Here is a 16,273-nt window from a genome sequence, read left to right as displayed (position 1 = left end):
TAGCAAAAAGGTCAGTAACAACACTGTATAGAAAGGAGCGTTTCATTGCTTCACCAGTCATAGAAAAACCGTCTAAAAATTGTGGAAAACTGTTCTGTGGTCAGATGAAAAGTTGGCATTCCTTCTCGGAAACCATGAATGCCGTGTCCTGCAGACTAAAGAGGAGAGGGAGCATCCAGCTTGTTATCAGTGGACAGGTGAAAAGCTGCATCTCTGATGGGATGGGGCTGCATTAGTGCCTATGGCGTGGGCAGCTTCCACATCTGTGAAGCTCCATCAATGCTGAAAAGTACATGGAGGTTTTAGAGCAGCATCTGCTCCCATCCAGACAACGTCTCTTTCAGGGAAGACCTTGCAGATTTCAGCAAGACGATGCTGAACCACATCCTGCATCCATCACAGCAGCATGGCTTCACAGAGGAGTCTGAATGCTGAATGATGATGCACAATGGTCAACATCACCCTGGTCCAACTTTTTAGTGATGTGTTGCTGCCATCTACTTAAAAATGAGCTCATATTTTCCATGAAATTATAAAATATTTAGTTTTTAACATCTGATTTGTTGTTTTATTGGGAATAAAATATGTGTTGGTGAGATTTACTAATCATTGCATTCTGTTTTATTTACATTGGCCATAATGACCCAACTTTTTTGGATTTAGGTTCTAGGTATATTTTAAGATTCAGTCAAGCCAGTTTTATCAGTAATAACTCGTCTGCATGATATTATCAGTCTGTCATCGCTGTGGAGGAGTTTTGGTCCACTCTTCTTTACATCATTGCTTCATTTTATTTATAAATGTGTTTAAACACTGTTTCTGTTGTAGATTTACTGTCTTTTGGATCATTATCCTGCTGTATGGCCCTTTAGCTTTCGTTGTTGGGCAGATGGCCTGACATTTCTTTTAAGAGTACTTTAGTTTACAGAGGAGTTTACAGTTTATGGTTAGTAACCGCGAGGAGCCCTGAGGCCTGTACATCGAAGGAAGAGCAGCATCATCCAGGGTATCTTTAGGTTTAACTAACCCTGACAATAGAAAGCTTATGATGTAGTACAACAATAGACTGAGTATGTGTGTTAACATTGTCTGGGTGTGTTCAGGTAAAACAGGAGGCTGACCAGACACATGTATGTCGATCAGGTTGAAAAACACAGCTGCTGATCCCAAGCAGGAAGAAATATATGTTTTAAAAAAGGGGAGGGCTCAGCCTATGTGACTGTGTAAACAAATTAAGCTGATCGATATTACTACCACATCATTAAAGAGATGAGATACAATAGAATATCATCCAATCTTGACCTAAAGATGTACAGTAATCTTTAATCTGAGGTTAATCTTAATAGGCAAGACAAGCTTATTTGCATGAAACATTTCATGTACAAGACAAAGTGCTTTATATAAAGCATTAGTAGTAGTAGTACTAGTAGTAGTAGTAGTAGTAGTAGTAGTAGTAGTAGTAGTAGTAGTAGTAGTATTCTTTATTGCGGACTCGTGGTCCATAGTAAAAAGAAACGACAGACAAACAAATAACATGTACAACATGGGCATATTACAATAAAAGGTTCCTCAATCTTTTAAAGCATTAGAAGCAAGGTGCATAAGAAACAAAGTACATTAAAAATAGAAGAACAAAACAACCTAAATAGAAAAAAATAAATCAAATAGATATAGAACAAGCTAAAATAGAAACAGACAACAGAATACATACAGCGGGTAACTGAAAGAAACAGCCATCAGTGGGAAATTCATCTGATTTGGTTACTGCTTTAATATGGCTGAAAAATTTAGCTCAAACTCCAAAATAACACCAAAATCTCCGGCTTGATTTGTTGTTTTTGACTTTGCTGACTGAAGCTGGGCACTAATCTTTGGGCGCTCATCTTTGTTTCCGAACACAGTGATTTCAGTTTTATCCTTATTTGTTTAGCTAAAGAGAATCGTGGCACATCCAAGTATCGATTTGACCAAAAAGCAACTAATCCCAATTTAATGTACAGGCCTTTGGTTTTGAGGCCCAAAGCATCATCCATCCACCACTGTGGTTGACAGCTGATATAGGGAGTGAGCTCATATGCTGTATTTCAATAAGTTTACACTTACCCGTTGTTCCTTATCTGCACTTGATCTGTCTCGTCTCTCTTAACCAGCAGCAGGAGCTGGACGCCATCGTTCAACTTGACCTTTTCCAGGAAAAACAGGGACAACCAATCTGGTGGAATATGACATCCACTTAAGGACAGCACTCCTATCAGGCAGAGTATGAATCAGATCCCAGAGAGAATTAAACTCTTTTTTTTTTGCCTCTGCACCTCAGTGGACGTGGCCATCCTGCATTGTGTAAGGTTTCTTCCCCTGGTTAAACCCTACAGTCTGCACAGTAGGTAAAGGTAAAGTAAGCTATTGTCACACCTGCTTTAGTATATGACAAACGTGTTTGTAATCATTTTAGCAAATTTATGCAATTTAAAGAATTTAATGCAGAAAATTAAACGTTACTTGACCCAACAGCAGTGCTGCAATCACACGATGCTCATTCGGTGTTCACGTTGAAAAATGTAAAACATGTTTTTGTTTGGTTTGGATCAAGCTTTAAAGTTAATCTAATTAATTAATTAACTGAGGATTAGTAACCACTGCCAAACTGATGCAGCCTGAGTGAAAACCAAAAGAAATGCAACTTTATTTTAAAACCTTTATTGCATAGTGTCCACTAAAGTGGACATTTTTAAAGACTGCTTTCTAGTAAAGGCATGGGTGAGGATGGTGTGTTTGCAAATTAGCCACTTTATTGGACATTAGTGAGTCATTCAATACACTGACACTCACTGTAGAATAAACAAATATAAAATGTAAGATTTGTACATCGTAGTAATTATCACGTTTGCTTCAGGGATAAACAAGACAAAAAATTATACAGCTATACTTATATTATATGAATGTGACATATGTTATATTTCACAGAAAAGATCAAAATAAAAAAGTAAATAAAAATATTAAAAAGAATAAAGAATCACTGTTCAAGTCTATAAAAGTAAAATATTGTATGTGGAAAAAATACGTCACTTTTTTATATATATATAATTCATGCTTTAGAGCAGGGGTAGGCAACACTGGTCCTCAAGAGCCACAGTCCTGCAGGTTTTAGATATTTCAAACTAATGAGTCACTGAGCAGATCCTGATGAGTTTTCTGAGCCATTTAATTTAAGAGCAGAGCAGGGAACCATAAAACCTGTAGGACTGAAGCTCTCTAGGACCGAACTTGCCTACCCATGCATAAGAGGGTTAAGTGCAATTTTTCTAGGCAACTAATGTGATAAACTCCTGGGTATTTGGTCCCTTTTAAAACTGGTCATGTCAAATACATTGATATGTCCATAATACTGATGATTCAGTTCATGTAAACATCATGACTGAACATGACAAAACATGGGCAGCTTTACCATCATCTCTCTCAGTGGTCCCCAGCCCTGGTCCTCAAGGCTGACTATCCTGCAGGTATTACACGTTTCCCTGACACAACACAGCTAAATCAAATTAAATGGATCTCTGACAAGCTCTGCACAAGTCTGCTATTGAGCCATTAATGTGAGTCAGGTGTGCTGAAGCAGAAAAGCGTGGAAAGTCTGCAGGACAGTGGGCCTTAATGACCAGAGTTTGGGATCCCTGATCTACCTGGAGCACTAGCAAGTCAACAGCTGCACTAAAAATAATATATTTTCTCAACTGCCGCTTTGATGTCAGAGCAGATGAGTCAGGTACAATATACAGATCTGACTAAACCATGAGTGACTGAAAGCATTAGAGAACACTCAAGAACAGTCGTTTGTCAGATTAACATTTTTCAGTCACAGAGGGGGAGCTAATTATTGGAAACAGATGGTAAGTGCTAATTGGTCACAGGGCAATCAACACTGGTGCAGTCCTGAGCTGTTGCTAAGGAGAAAAAAAAAAACCCACACACAAAATCATCCACCTGCTTTTAATCAGAGGACTGCACAAAGGACCACACCCAGTAAAGATGCCACTCCTTTGGTAATTTCATCTTATCTTTTATGATAAGAAAGATTATTTTGACGTCATTTAATGGGCCAATATATTAGTTTTTTACTTTTTGGTTTTGGAGCATTAAATGTTAATTCCTTTCAGAGCAAGACTTTTTTTCTGGATTCTCCTAATTATATAAATATGGTTCCAGTTGGTTTGTTGATGTGTATAAATACATTTGGTTCACTGATTTTTTTTCATTGTTTTATTTATTTATTTATTGAAGTATAAGCATCAAAAGCTCATATTTTCCTTTAATTTGTTTACAAAAGTGAATTGGACAATAGAAACTCTTGATTAATGTTATTTAATGGCTGAAAGGATAATGTGAATAAATCATTTGACAAGATATTTTGTGATGTCATAGGAGTCGAGTGAAAATTTTAGTCTTGGAGAAAACAGTTAGTCACTGAGCAGCCAGCTCTATCAGCTGTTATCACTGCTGGACTTTGGTTCTTACCATGTTGTTATATCAGCATACAGGACTTATCATTTCATGCCGTGTATTGCCACAACACAATAAAGATGTAACTACTGTAGACAAGACAGTACATGTTGCTTATCACCAAAGGTAAATACAAAAAGGCAAATAAATGATGCATTCAGTCAGTGAGCTGGTCCTAATTGTAGAAACGCTGAAGAAGAGTGAAGGTATTGCTGAGCTTTTTCAGTACATAATGAGCTTCAGGGTCTTCCCCTGCATAGACATGGACGGCTTTTTCAGTAATGCTGCTGCTTAAAGCAAGCTTCATACTCCTCCACAGACTGACGATACGCAACATTTTGCTGTCAACATTAAAGCACCAAAAAACATTCAATCACCCGCTCATGAACACCTCATTGTTGTATTTTGAGGCCAAGAGAACACCTGGATACCTGTTTGTCAGGGGTATGCAAAGTCGGTCTCAGAGGGAGGCTGTGCTGCAGGTTTTGAATGGTTTTTCACCTGAATCAGATTAACAAGGTCAACATGCCTGGAAAGAGCTTGATAACAAGATGTTGAGGAGAGCCATTGGATTTGAATCAGGGGTGTTGGAGCAGGGAAGCATCTAAAACCTTCAGGATTGTGGCCCTTGAGGACTGATCTAAACACCCGTGCTGTATGCCCTCCTGAGGCAGGAGGAGGCAAGTTTGGTCCTAGAGAGCCCCATGCCTCAAAGTTTTAGATGTTTCCCTGCTCCAACAAACCTGATTCAAATTAAATAGATCAAACCGCTTATCAAGTTCTGCTCTGTGTTGCTTTCCAAATCCTAAGGAGAAGGTAGTGTTTGGTTTCCTTGCTCTTCTGCACACTCAGCTGATTGTTTCCACATCCTGCAAAGCGATCCGCCAGTTCCCCTCCCAGCCTCTTGTCCATCACTGAAACACCTGGTAAATTCAGGTTCTCACAAAGCATATGGCGGACCCAATGTAGGCAGACTGGAGGCAGGCAGGGAAAGAAAATAATAACTTTCATTAAGGAACTAAGAGCACTGCAGTGGCAGGAAGTCTACAATGTGAAGATACAGAACTTAGTGTGATGAGGTGGTGAAACAGCAGATACCAAGTCAGTCAGAACAAAGAAAAACCCAGAGTACACACTGATGGAAAATAATGTCTGAAGTGATGCAGATGTTGTAATCAGTCAACTGGAATCAGGTGTAAAAAAAGATTCAAGAGATTACTGAGAAGATACACAAATAAAACAAGAATTTGGGTTAAAAAAAAAAAAGAAGAATGTGAATAAATAACAAAAATGTAACACAAATGTGTTTATCTCTTTCTGTGTATGTCTCTAATCCGAGTTGATCATGTGTGGCCTCCATTTCTGCTGGAGACCTCAGTGTGCTGAGGTAAGGCAGGTATCAGCTAGTAGTCAAATCAAAACATGAACACAGTGATAAACAAAATAAAACCTCATTAAACATGATTCCAAAACGTGTGAGAAATGGTTGTTACTGTCAATACAGCATCAGTATCAGTCAGTCAGAGCAGAGAGGACCAGATGGTGAATAATAGCAAAACCCACTCACTCACAGTTACAAAACCTGATGGCTTTTATTATAAAATATTAGGATTTTACAAATTCTCACATCCTGGCTCTTGTTCCAGTTTGATAAAAATGTTTTTGACTTGAAATTCAACACATCTTTCCAAGAAAAAAAGAAAGCAAATTGTTTAATTTCTTTGATTTGTTATCTTTGTAATATTTTCAGTTAAATGCACAATAATTGATTAGTGCTGTCAACTCACAGCAAGTGGATTCCTGGTTCAGATGCAGGTCGGGATCTTCTGCATGGTGTTTGCATGTTGTTCCTGCTCCGGTCAAACAGACTTTATCAATTTTTTTTTAAAGAAGAAGTACTCTAAATTCTCCGTCTATTCAAGTGAATTTGTTAAATATTTGCTGGTTGTTTTTTTTTTTTTTTCTTGAATTGTCTGTAGTTGATGGTCTTCAGGATTACATAAGAACATCTACATAAAAGCCTTTCTACTGGTCTGAGTGCAAGAAGTGGAGGTCAGAGACAAGTCCAATCAGCAGCCTTCAAGACGTGCTCTTTACATGGAACCCTCCTCTGGTTTAAGGACTGGATAGCTCTTGGATTGATGGGGACTGGCATGAATAATTTAAGCTTGCATTAAAGTGGAGGGAAATGGTGAGTCATGGAAGAGGAAAAGTTGAAATGCTAAGTGGCTTAGAGACTACTGCCTTGTTTTAAGTCAGTGTCTGGCTGACATTCATGAACTCTCTGTGTATATGTTATGTATTACTTAATCGGCTGCTCGGCTAATGGACATTTGTTCTAGCTTATATCATCATATGTTGTAGAAATAGCTGACATCAACCTAATGATAGCCGAAAAGCAACCTATTAGTCACTACAGGTCAAGAGCTATATAAAAAAAACCTGCTGTCTACCCTGTGTAACCATACAACATGCTGGAGGCTCAGTACATAGCAGAGCACTCTATAAATAGATATCCCCTGCAGCTTTGGAGTCAACAGTAGAGTTAGTATGTGCATTAGTGGGCTGGCACACAACGTGAATGACTAGAAGATGACAGGGAGGAAGAAAAAGAAGTGATGGAAACGACCATCTACTCAGTACGTCATTAGTGCTGCTGCAGCTCTCATTTCATACATGCCGATTATTAACTGGAAGGATAACATTTTCAAACCATTATGCAAAACTGCCCTCATGCAGGCAGCTGTACATTGTATTGATTTTAACACAGTTCTGTAGGGTTTGTTAATGGATGCCTCTGGCCTGGGTACTCCACTTATATCCTGATTATGGGTGCATTTCTCTTTACATTTATTATCACAATATGTATAGGCAAGATAGCAGCAAGAGGACTTTTAGCAAGAGAACTACGAGCTGTTGGATGAATCTGGAAAGCATGTATTGGTTGGAGCTTGGAAGCAAAATTGAGAGAGAGAGAGAAATAAATAAAATAACTACAAAAGTTCACAAAATTACACCCAGAAAAGTCAAATTTTTAACACCCCTTTATGCTTTTATGCATTTTAAACAGGGGAAGCAAATTTTTATTTTATTCCAAAACAAGAGAAACAACAAAAGGAGGATGCTAACCTGCTAACATCTTGTTAGCATTCAGGTTTTACTATATCACTCAGATGCCATATGACAGTTAGCATTGATATGAGTGCTATTGTGGTTCAAATGTCATTCATTTTTAGTGATACTGGTGAAAAAATATGACTTAATATATGTTTGGCTACATGGTGGCATTGGATAAGTTAAAGTTAGAGTTAAAGGCATGAAAGCTGAGCAACAGCTCTTAAAAACTTTTTATAACCTCAGCATTAGCAATCCTTTCCCTTCTTAACAAAAGACAGCTTGAGCAGCAAAATCGTTCCAGCCAGTAAAACTAAGAGCTACGTTGAGCCAGTGACAGAACAGAGAAGTAAATCAGAGAAATGAAACCTTTTATAGTTCATAAAACACAAAAAAGCATGTCCACACCTCTGCAGATTTCCATGCAATACTCTAAAGTCCCATAAATTGCACTGTTAGCGACTAAATCTTTTTGATGTTGTGATACCATCAAAGGTACTGTTGTTGTACCCTTAACAGTGGGTACTTATTTATACTCTTGTAGTCTCCACCTTATAAAAACTCCCATTTAATAGTAGAAAATGTCTCTCATCCCAGGCCAAAACAATAAGACTTTTTTATCTGTTGTACACATTAAGTGAATGCATCAGAGGCAATGTAAAGTTCAGGGTCTTTCCAAAGATCCGTCAACACGTGGTCTATATGGCTGAAGACGACTCTTTCTCCTGAGCTACAGCCACTCCAAAAACAAATTAGGATAATGTGAATTAAATTGTTTTGTTGTGAAACAAATTGTTAAAAAATCAAAATGCACAAATCCAAATCCTAAAAAACTTCCCAGCTACGCTAACATTCATTAAAATATGCTTTGAATGTACAGAATAAGGAAGTGAAAAGGCTTCCAAACTATGAGTAGGGCTTGCTTATTCATTTCTTCTTGGTTTTCTCCCCAACACAGACTCTTCTAATATTGCATGTTAACATTCAGAAGAAAACAGCACAAAATGTTCCAAATGAAGGCTGGGTGGCTGTTCGCCTCAAGCTCGGGTCCTCTACCAGAGTCCTGGGAGCTTGAGGGTCCTACGCAGTGTCTTAGCTGTTCCTAGGACTGCACTCTTCTGGATGGAGATGTCTGATGTTCCTCCAATTATCTGTTGGAGCCACTTATGCCCTGTCATTCTCCACCACCTTGGGAGGTGTTTCCCATTGTGACCTAGGGGTCTCCAGTCCATATTCTGCACAGATGTTTCTGTAAACTATACCGGCTACTTGGTTGTGGCGTTCCATGTATTCTTTGCCTGCCAGTATCTGGCACCCTGCTGTGAGGTCCTGGATTGTTTCAGGGGTCTCTTCACACAGCCTGCACCTGGAGTCCTGTCTGGTCTGGTAGATCTGGGCCTCGATTGCCCTGGTACTCAAGGCTTGCTCCTGTGCTGTCATGATTAGTGCCTTTGTGCTGTCCTTCAGCAGTGGTAAACACCTGGAGACCCAGGTTCTTAAAACCACAGACCAAGTTTGTAACCTTGGAGTGTTGATAGACTCAGACCTGACTTTCAGCAGCCACATCAAAGCTTCACTAAGAAGCTTTTTACCAGCTCAGAAACATCAACAGAATTAAAAATTAGTCTCCCAGAAAGACCAGGAGAAACTCCTCCATGATTCCATCTCCAGTAGGCTGGATTACTGTACTGGTCTTTTAACAGAACCTAATAAGAGCATTAAACATCTGCAGCTCATCCAGATGTTGCTGCTGGAGTTTTAACCAGGACTAAGAGATCTGAACACATCACACCAGTTATAACATCTTTACACTGGTTTCCAATAAGTCACAGAATAGATTTTAAAACCTTTACATCCCAGAATGGTTTATGCCCGGAATCCATCTGTGATTTGTTCAAAGAATAGAAACCTAGCAGAGCTCTTAGATCAAGACTCGGGTCCACTAGTCCAGACCAGGGTCCAGACTAAACATGGAGAAGCAGCATTTAGTGGAACAAACTGCCAGTGGAGATTAAACTTTCACCAAACAGACACATTTAAATCCAGGTTAAAACTATTTCTTTTCTCATGCGCCTATGCATGAAATCTGCACGGTAACTTTTTAACTTGTCTTACATTTAATCATTTTAATATAATTTATGATTTTATTGTGATTCTTGCTATTAGTTGCTTTCTTTTACTATTTCTTAATATCTGCTTTTAATGTTTTATGTAAAGCACTTTGAAATGTCCTGTACATGGAAGGTGCTATAAAAATAAACTGCCTTGACTTGCCTTCTACCGATGGCTAGAGAGGGCTGGACTGGACTTGTTCATATCCGCTTCTTCAGCTCTCTGTTGGTGGTACATCCCATGCAGGGGCTTGTCCTCCCATGAAGGTTCCTCCATTTCATTCTCCTCCAGCTTCCACTGCCTGAGGCATTCACTTAGTGCTTCATCCCATGGGGCCATCTTCCTGATGTATTGATGGAGCTTGGATGTTTCATCTTGGATAGTGGCCCTGATGTTCACTAGTCCTCGGCCTCCCTCTTTGCGCTTAGTGTTTCGAATCTGGACACTGGATGTGGGCTGGAACCCTCCATGCATGGTGAACAGCTTCCATGTTTTAACATCTGTGGTCTGAACTTCCTCCTTTGGCCAGCTTACTATCCCAGCAGGGTACCTGATCACTGGCAAGGCATCGCTGTTAGCAGCCCGGATCTTGTTTTTGTCATTGAGCTGACTTCTCAGGACTTGCCTTACTTGTTGCAGATATTTGGCTGTGGCAGCTTTGTTTGTGGCTTCTTTGTAGTTGCCATTTGCTTTTGGTATGCCAAGGTATTTGCACTTCTCCTCATCATCTGTTATTCTGCCCTCTGGGAGTGCAATGCCCTCTATATGGACTCCCTACCCTTTCTGTGTTACCATTTGACCACATTTCTCCAGTCCGAATGACATTCCTGCTGTAGATCCTGGTGGTGTGGATCAGTGAGTCATTGTCTCGTTCACTCTTAGCGTACAGCTTGATGTCATCCATGTATCCAAGATGTATCCACATATATATATATATATATATATATATATATATATATATATAATTTATTTAAGAACAATTTTAGACCAAAACCACAAAGCTACCTGAAGTCAGAGATCTTGATACTTGCTAATCTTTTTTTTCCAGTCCATCTAAAAGACAGCGAGACTCTTCACAGGATGCATCATCACATTAGCCCGTTGATCAGCAGAGTGCTAAAGTCTGCTGGTGTCATCTTCTGGGGAAGATATCATCCACCGAGGGAGATACCACCAAAATTAAGAAGAAATTAATCCCTAAATCTTTGTGGAAATTTAAATGTGTATTAAATTTAATGTAAATGTGTCCAGTAGTTGCTCAGACACATTATTTTCATTCCCCAGGTGGCATCCATGGCTGGTGCAATTGTTTTAAATTACCTTGTTCAGTCAAGAGTAGAGAGAAAATCTCCATCAATTATGTATCTATCTGGTTATGAATTATTTGTCTGAGACACTCTGTATGATGGAATTATGCAATTATGGAGTTGTTAAACATTTCAGTGCAGAAAATCTGGCTGTAGAAATATAAAATGTATTTTCTGTCCATCTTCAGCTCTGAAGGTAAAAACTAACCCAGCAATCTCCTCATGGCTCCCGTCACCAGCTGACTTAGATTTATTTATGAAAGCACTACAGTTTCACAGCTATGTAGGGATGAGACAGCCTGATGGGATCACTAGTGTTAAATGTTTAAACTATGATGGAGCTTCGTGTTAAGCATGAGTTGCTTGAATCACTCATGGGGGTTGACATATTTTACTTGCTCTCTTTTGCATGAATGACCATCAAATGAATGATTAAGCATGAGAAACTACAACGAGAAGCAGTTTGACTTTGCTGTTATTATCTTCCTCGTTCTAGACAGATGAGAAATGGTTGTGAATTGTTGCATTAGCAGCCACCACCATGAGGAGGGAGACGGCTGATGAAACAGTATCATCATGATAAAAACCTGCATTAATAGTAAGAGAACAGATGAGACTGGGTTGGCTCTTTATGACTTTATTTCCAGTTTCAGTAGCTAAATAGTTTCAATACAAAATTACTTCTTCGCCACGGCACCTTTGGTCTCCACATTGACAGGGATTGTAGTCTCAGAGGACTCGATGGCTAGCTTGGCCAAAGGAGCCTCCACAGTCAGGACCCCTTCAGGAGACAGGGAGGAGGTCACCTTCTCAGCGCTAACAGTAGCGGGGAGCCTGCAGGAGAGCAATGACAAACAATCTGTGTTGAAGCATCAGTCAAACCACGTGCATTGATAAAAGTGTCGGTGTAAATACTTCAAGGTTTCAGCCATAACTGACAAAACAAACTCAGATTCTGGAGCAGTTTTATGTACTCTTGGTGTGTGCTATGTTTGGCCCCTGGATGGCAGCAGAGTCCTATGAAATTTCACATCCAGCTGGAAAAGGGATGACCACTAGGAGGCCTCTCTTCCCTATGCTGCTGCAGCACAGAACATTAAAAATTCAACCTTGAGCAGCTGCCAGCCCTTTGTATGCTGGATCAGCCCCAAACTAACCCCAAACTCACAGCAGCAGAGCCTTGATAAGACAATTACACACTCAACAATCTTTTACTTAATGAAAACCCATTTTTAGTCACAAATCTGAAGAGTTTTGAAGTGAGTTGTTGATCTGTTGCAGGGTAAGCATAGTTTTTTATCGACTAGCCGTACAGCAGTAAGAAAATAAGAACACCACAGCTAATCTGTCTAATTCTCTAATGATAAAAGTACTTACGTGTATTTCCTGGTGAAGCTTCTGGACACAAAACCGTGCTCATCCTTCCTCTCCTCATGCTTGCCTGTGGAAACAAATAGCATTTCATAGTAGTTTTAGTGGGTTCTGTAGCCTACACGGTTAGTTCTATAGCTGTTCTAAGTGGTAGTGCATGTCAGGCACAAGGCCAAAACCCACATATTTGGAGGCATAGTTTGATATTTTACTCAGTCTACTGTGAGTTTACTTTGACTTAACACAGCAACTTTAAAAAATAACTATTTAAATGTTTACATTTTCATTTATTCAAAATCAAGTGTATAAAACAAGACATGTTGCTACTTTTATTTCATGAGAGCTAGTTTAGCAGTTCCAGTCTTAATGCTAAATGAGATAAAAGTGTTAGACCTGAACATGCCAAACGTTCTGGTAAATGCATCGTTGCGCTACAACTATGTCTGTGTGCTAAATAAAAGTGATGGAGATGGTTAGCTTTAAGAACTTTAAGAACATGTTGCAGCTAGCTCATACTTTTTGGGCAGGCTTAGTAACTTTAAGGCATCTTGATTTCACTGTGGGGCAACTTGGAAATAAAATGTCCTGGAACACAACACCCTTTTATTATGCTAAAATGACTTTATACTAAACATTATTAAGTTAGTGCAAGATGGTTTTAGCTAACTTTGTTCAGCCAATGAGAAATTTGTATGTATGGGTGAAGAATTAATGATTGCCAGAGGTGATGGATGGATTTCCCTTATTTTCGCTCTTATTTTAACTTTTCAGAAATTCTCGTGTTAATTTAGGTTATCATTTATCAAAGCAATGCCAGTCTTTTAAACTAAGTTTTGCTATGAATCCTCAGCACTGTGGATGTCGCAGTGACTGTATAATTTGTGGTACTTTCATCTTACCCATGAGCTCCCTGAATCAACAGAAGATCCTCACTGGGTTTTATCAGCCAGCATCTCACCTCCCAGAAGCCTGGTTGTGATGTTGAAACGCTGCCCTCCATCCTAACTTTAAATACTCTAGTGTTTGCTGTGACAACTGGCTGATAAAGGTTGCCATCTTCAGTGGTGTCCTCTTTTCAACAAGACCAAACTGGGACAAGTGTGTGTGGCTGTGCCAGGCTTGCCTTTCTTTTAGCTCCTACATGGAGGGTATTAGCTCTGAGCAAGCTTATAAATAACTGAATAGATTGTACTTTGGTGTGTGTACAAAATTCCTCATTAAGCTGGCGATGTCATCTATAAACATGAAGTGGCAAATTCTCCCTTGACTGCGTCACATGCTTTGTTTATCACTGAGCCCCAGACCAGGTCCAGTTTCTCAGTAGAGTTGCTGGTCATAGTCAGGATAATGGAACTGGATAAGATCCAGACGTCCTTTTAAAGTCGCACATTCACTGGCTGAGTTACAGCTGACTCCCCTGGTGTAAATGTGCTATTTCTTTTGGATGGCAAACTGAGATCCAGAGACTGAGAAAGGGAGCACTAAGTTTCAGAGAACAAAGATATTAAAGGAGCCACCATTTCCTTTGAATTTGCTTTGGTCTTTGGGAGGACTGAAACTACCATAAATTAAAAAATATATGCAAATACTTAAATGTGTAGCTCAATTTTTTAATTAGCATAGCAATAAATTTGATAACGCATTATTCAATGTATACACTGTTAAATAAATTTATGCCACTACTACTACTACTACTACTACTACTACTACTACTACTACTACTACTACTGTCATTTCCACCTGTACTAGTCTGACTTTCAGTTAATACCCTCTAAATTTTCTTATAATTAATTAATAAGGGGGAGAGGATGAAGATAGTGGGAAAAGGTGCTACATCAAGCTTTTTTTCTTTTCTTTTTTTTAAAGGGATAATGGGATAATAATAAATAATAAAGGGATAATAATCTTGGTAAAATCATATAATTATGTTTTAAACATTGTGTAAATAAATGGAGGAAAAGCATTAATAAAAATATAATGGAGAAATATAAACGGGGAGATTAGGAGAGACAAAGAATAAATAATTAAAATCAACTAAATAAGTTGAAAATTTAACCAAAAAGTAAAGGGAAACATTAAAACCTGTATTTGTTTTTTTTTTTTTTTTTTTTTTTTTTTTTTGTTTTTTTTTTTTTTTTGCATATTCACTTTTAAAACAGATTATTGCATAAATCATTTTCTAATTTGTTTTATTAACATCTAATGACAATTATTTATTCAATAAGCTTTTATACACATATATAAAAATATATATTGTATTTAATTCTGATCACAAGCATGAATAATTTTTTAAATCATTTCATTCAAAGTAGTAAAACTTTATGCTCTGTCCCTCTCTAAAACTTCTCTCTTCCATTCTGAGCTGTGTTTTGTTTTGCATCTGGTCGGCTTTGGGCCAGAATACCCCTCCTATGTCCTGGAACTCAAGATATTGTCTGGAAATGTGATGTAACTCTGCAAGCATGCATCCTACCCCTGCTGCTCATGTTTCTGCCTTCTAACTGTATGATTGTTTTCATCCATGTTGTAGTTTTTATTCTACAAAGAAACTGTGTCACTTGAGTACAACAAATGAGATATCATAGCGGCCACCTGGTAGCTTATCTGTGCTGTATACATCCACATTTATGTTAACAAAGAGCTGGAGCTGAACAATCAAACTCATGGTTTCAACTTGTGAGATTAATAAGATTCTTTTAAATCAGCAATAATAGATGAACGATGCAAGACTGAGGGCTTACCACAGATTTCCAATACTCCATCCTTGGTCTTGACCACCAGCTCCTCGGGTGAGAAATGATTGACATCCAGAGACACCTTCCAGTTGTCCTGCGTCTGCTTAATCTCAGACATACCACTGCTCAACTGGCGGGACAGGGCACGTGGATGGTGGGCCATATGGTGGCCAGGGTACATCATATGGCTGTGGGGGAGCATGAGTCCCATGTCCGGGCCCATGATGGATGGCCTGTGATAACCAGGCCAGTGGGTGCTCGGGAATGTGGCAAAGTCTTCAGGCAGAGGTGGCATGCCGAAGGCCTGGTCAAAGATGCGGCTGGCCTGGTGCCATTCACGGAACGGGTCCCAGCTCGGGCTGTGCATCAGGGAGAAAGGAATATGTCTCTCAGCCATGACCTCTGTTCAGGTGGAAGTAGAGTGCAGCTTTCAGCAGATGAGTTCTCTGGCCTCTCTTAACACTGTGCTCCTAATGTGTCGTCTGTTACTCAGCAGAGACCTTTTATACACACTGAAACCACCCCCTGTTGACACACCCCACCCATCTGAGTCAAGCGTCCTCCAGATCACACCCCCAACATGTTTTGGAAGGTACTAGAATATCTATTTGTGGCAGACGTAACGCTCGAATGGAATCTGACGAGAAGGCCGTCCCCAACTGCCCCTGCTCACTGCTGAACCTCCTCCCCCAGCTTGTGACTCATCTTCCCTGCCCCCCAAAAGCCAGAAGGATCTGGGAGGCTATTGTGAGCTTGTCCTGCTTAATGTCCACAAAGCAGACCAAGTTTTTTCTTAAGAAGAAAACATCTCAACAGCTTTACATTTCCTCAAAGTTGACATGAAAGAAATAAGTTAAAACTGAATCAGGAAACTGAAGGAAATGATGGGGGTTGGAGATCACATGTCAATATGTACAAAAACATATTAAAAAAACAAAATCTCATAATCTACACATCTAACAGCTGACACGACTCAAGTACATACATCAGCTTCCTGCTAAATATTCTAGATGCATTTCCTCTGTTTAAATCAGATTTTATGTGAGTATCAAGCTCATGCACCTCCATGTGTTAAACATCACCTCACAGATCCCAACTAAAGAAACGGCATAAACATAAACAGGGATTTAAATGTGCTCA

At 39.2% G+C, this 16,273-nt stretch overlaps 1 protein-coding gene across 1 annotated transcript; it reads right to left on the bottom strand.

Annotated features, from left to right (window-relative positions):
- Positions 1 to 11,648: 11,648 nt before the first annotated feature.
- Positions 11,649 to 15,623, bottom strand: hspb1 (heat shock protein, alpha-crystallin-related, 1). The gene is made up of 3 exons (XM_042007481.1): positions 15,140 to 15,623; positions 12,405 to 12,468; positions 11,649 to 11,861 (listed from the first exon to the last, which is right to left on the bottom strand). Exons 1-3 carry the CDS (start codon positions 15,528 to 15,530, stop codon positions 11,705 to 11,707), a joined length of 612 nt encoding a protein of 203 aa, XP_041863415.1. The 5' UTR covers positions 15,531 to 15,623; the 3' UTR covers positions 11,649 to 11,704.
- Positions 15,624 to 16,273: the final 650 nt, after the last annotated feature.

Source organism: Melanotaenia boesemani, chromosome 15 (genome assembly GCF_017639745.1).
Source record: "Melanotaenia boesemani isolate fMelBoe1 chromosome 15, fMelBoe1.pri, whole genome shotgun sequence".
Taxonomy (NCBI): domain Eukaryota; kingdom Metazoa; phylum Chordata; class Actinopteri; order Atheriniformes; family Melanotaeniidae; genus Melanotaenia; species Melanotaenia boesemani.
Note: the sequence above shows the minus strand (reverse complement) of the source record. Positions and strands in the feature narration are given on the sequence as shown.

Coding starts and splice junctions, on each gene's coding strand:
- hspb1 (XM_042007481.1), bottom strand. CDS start 15,530: ATGGCTGAGAGACATATTCCTTTCTCCCTGATGCACAGCCCGAGCTGG. Junction 12,469..15,139: donor TGGAGTATTGGAAATCTGTG/GTAAGCCCTCAG, acceptor TTGTTTCCACAG/GCAAGCATGAGGAGAGGAAG. Junction 11,862..12,404: donor AGCTTCACCAGGAAATACAC/GTAAGTACTTTT, acceptor GCTCTCCTGCAG/GCTCCCCGCTACTGTTAGCG.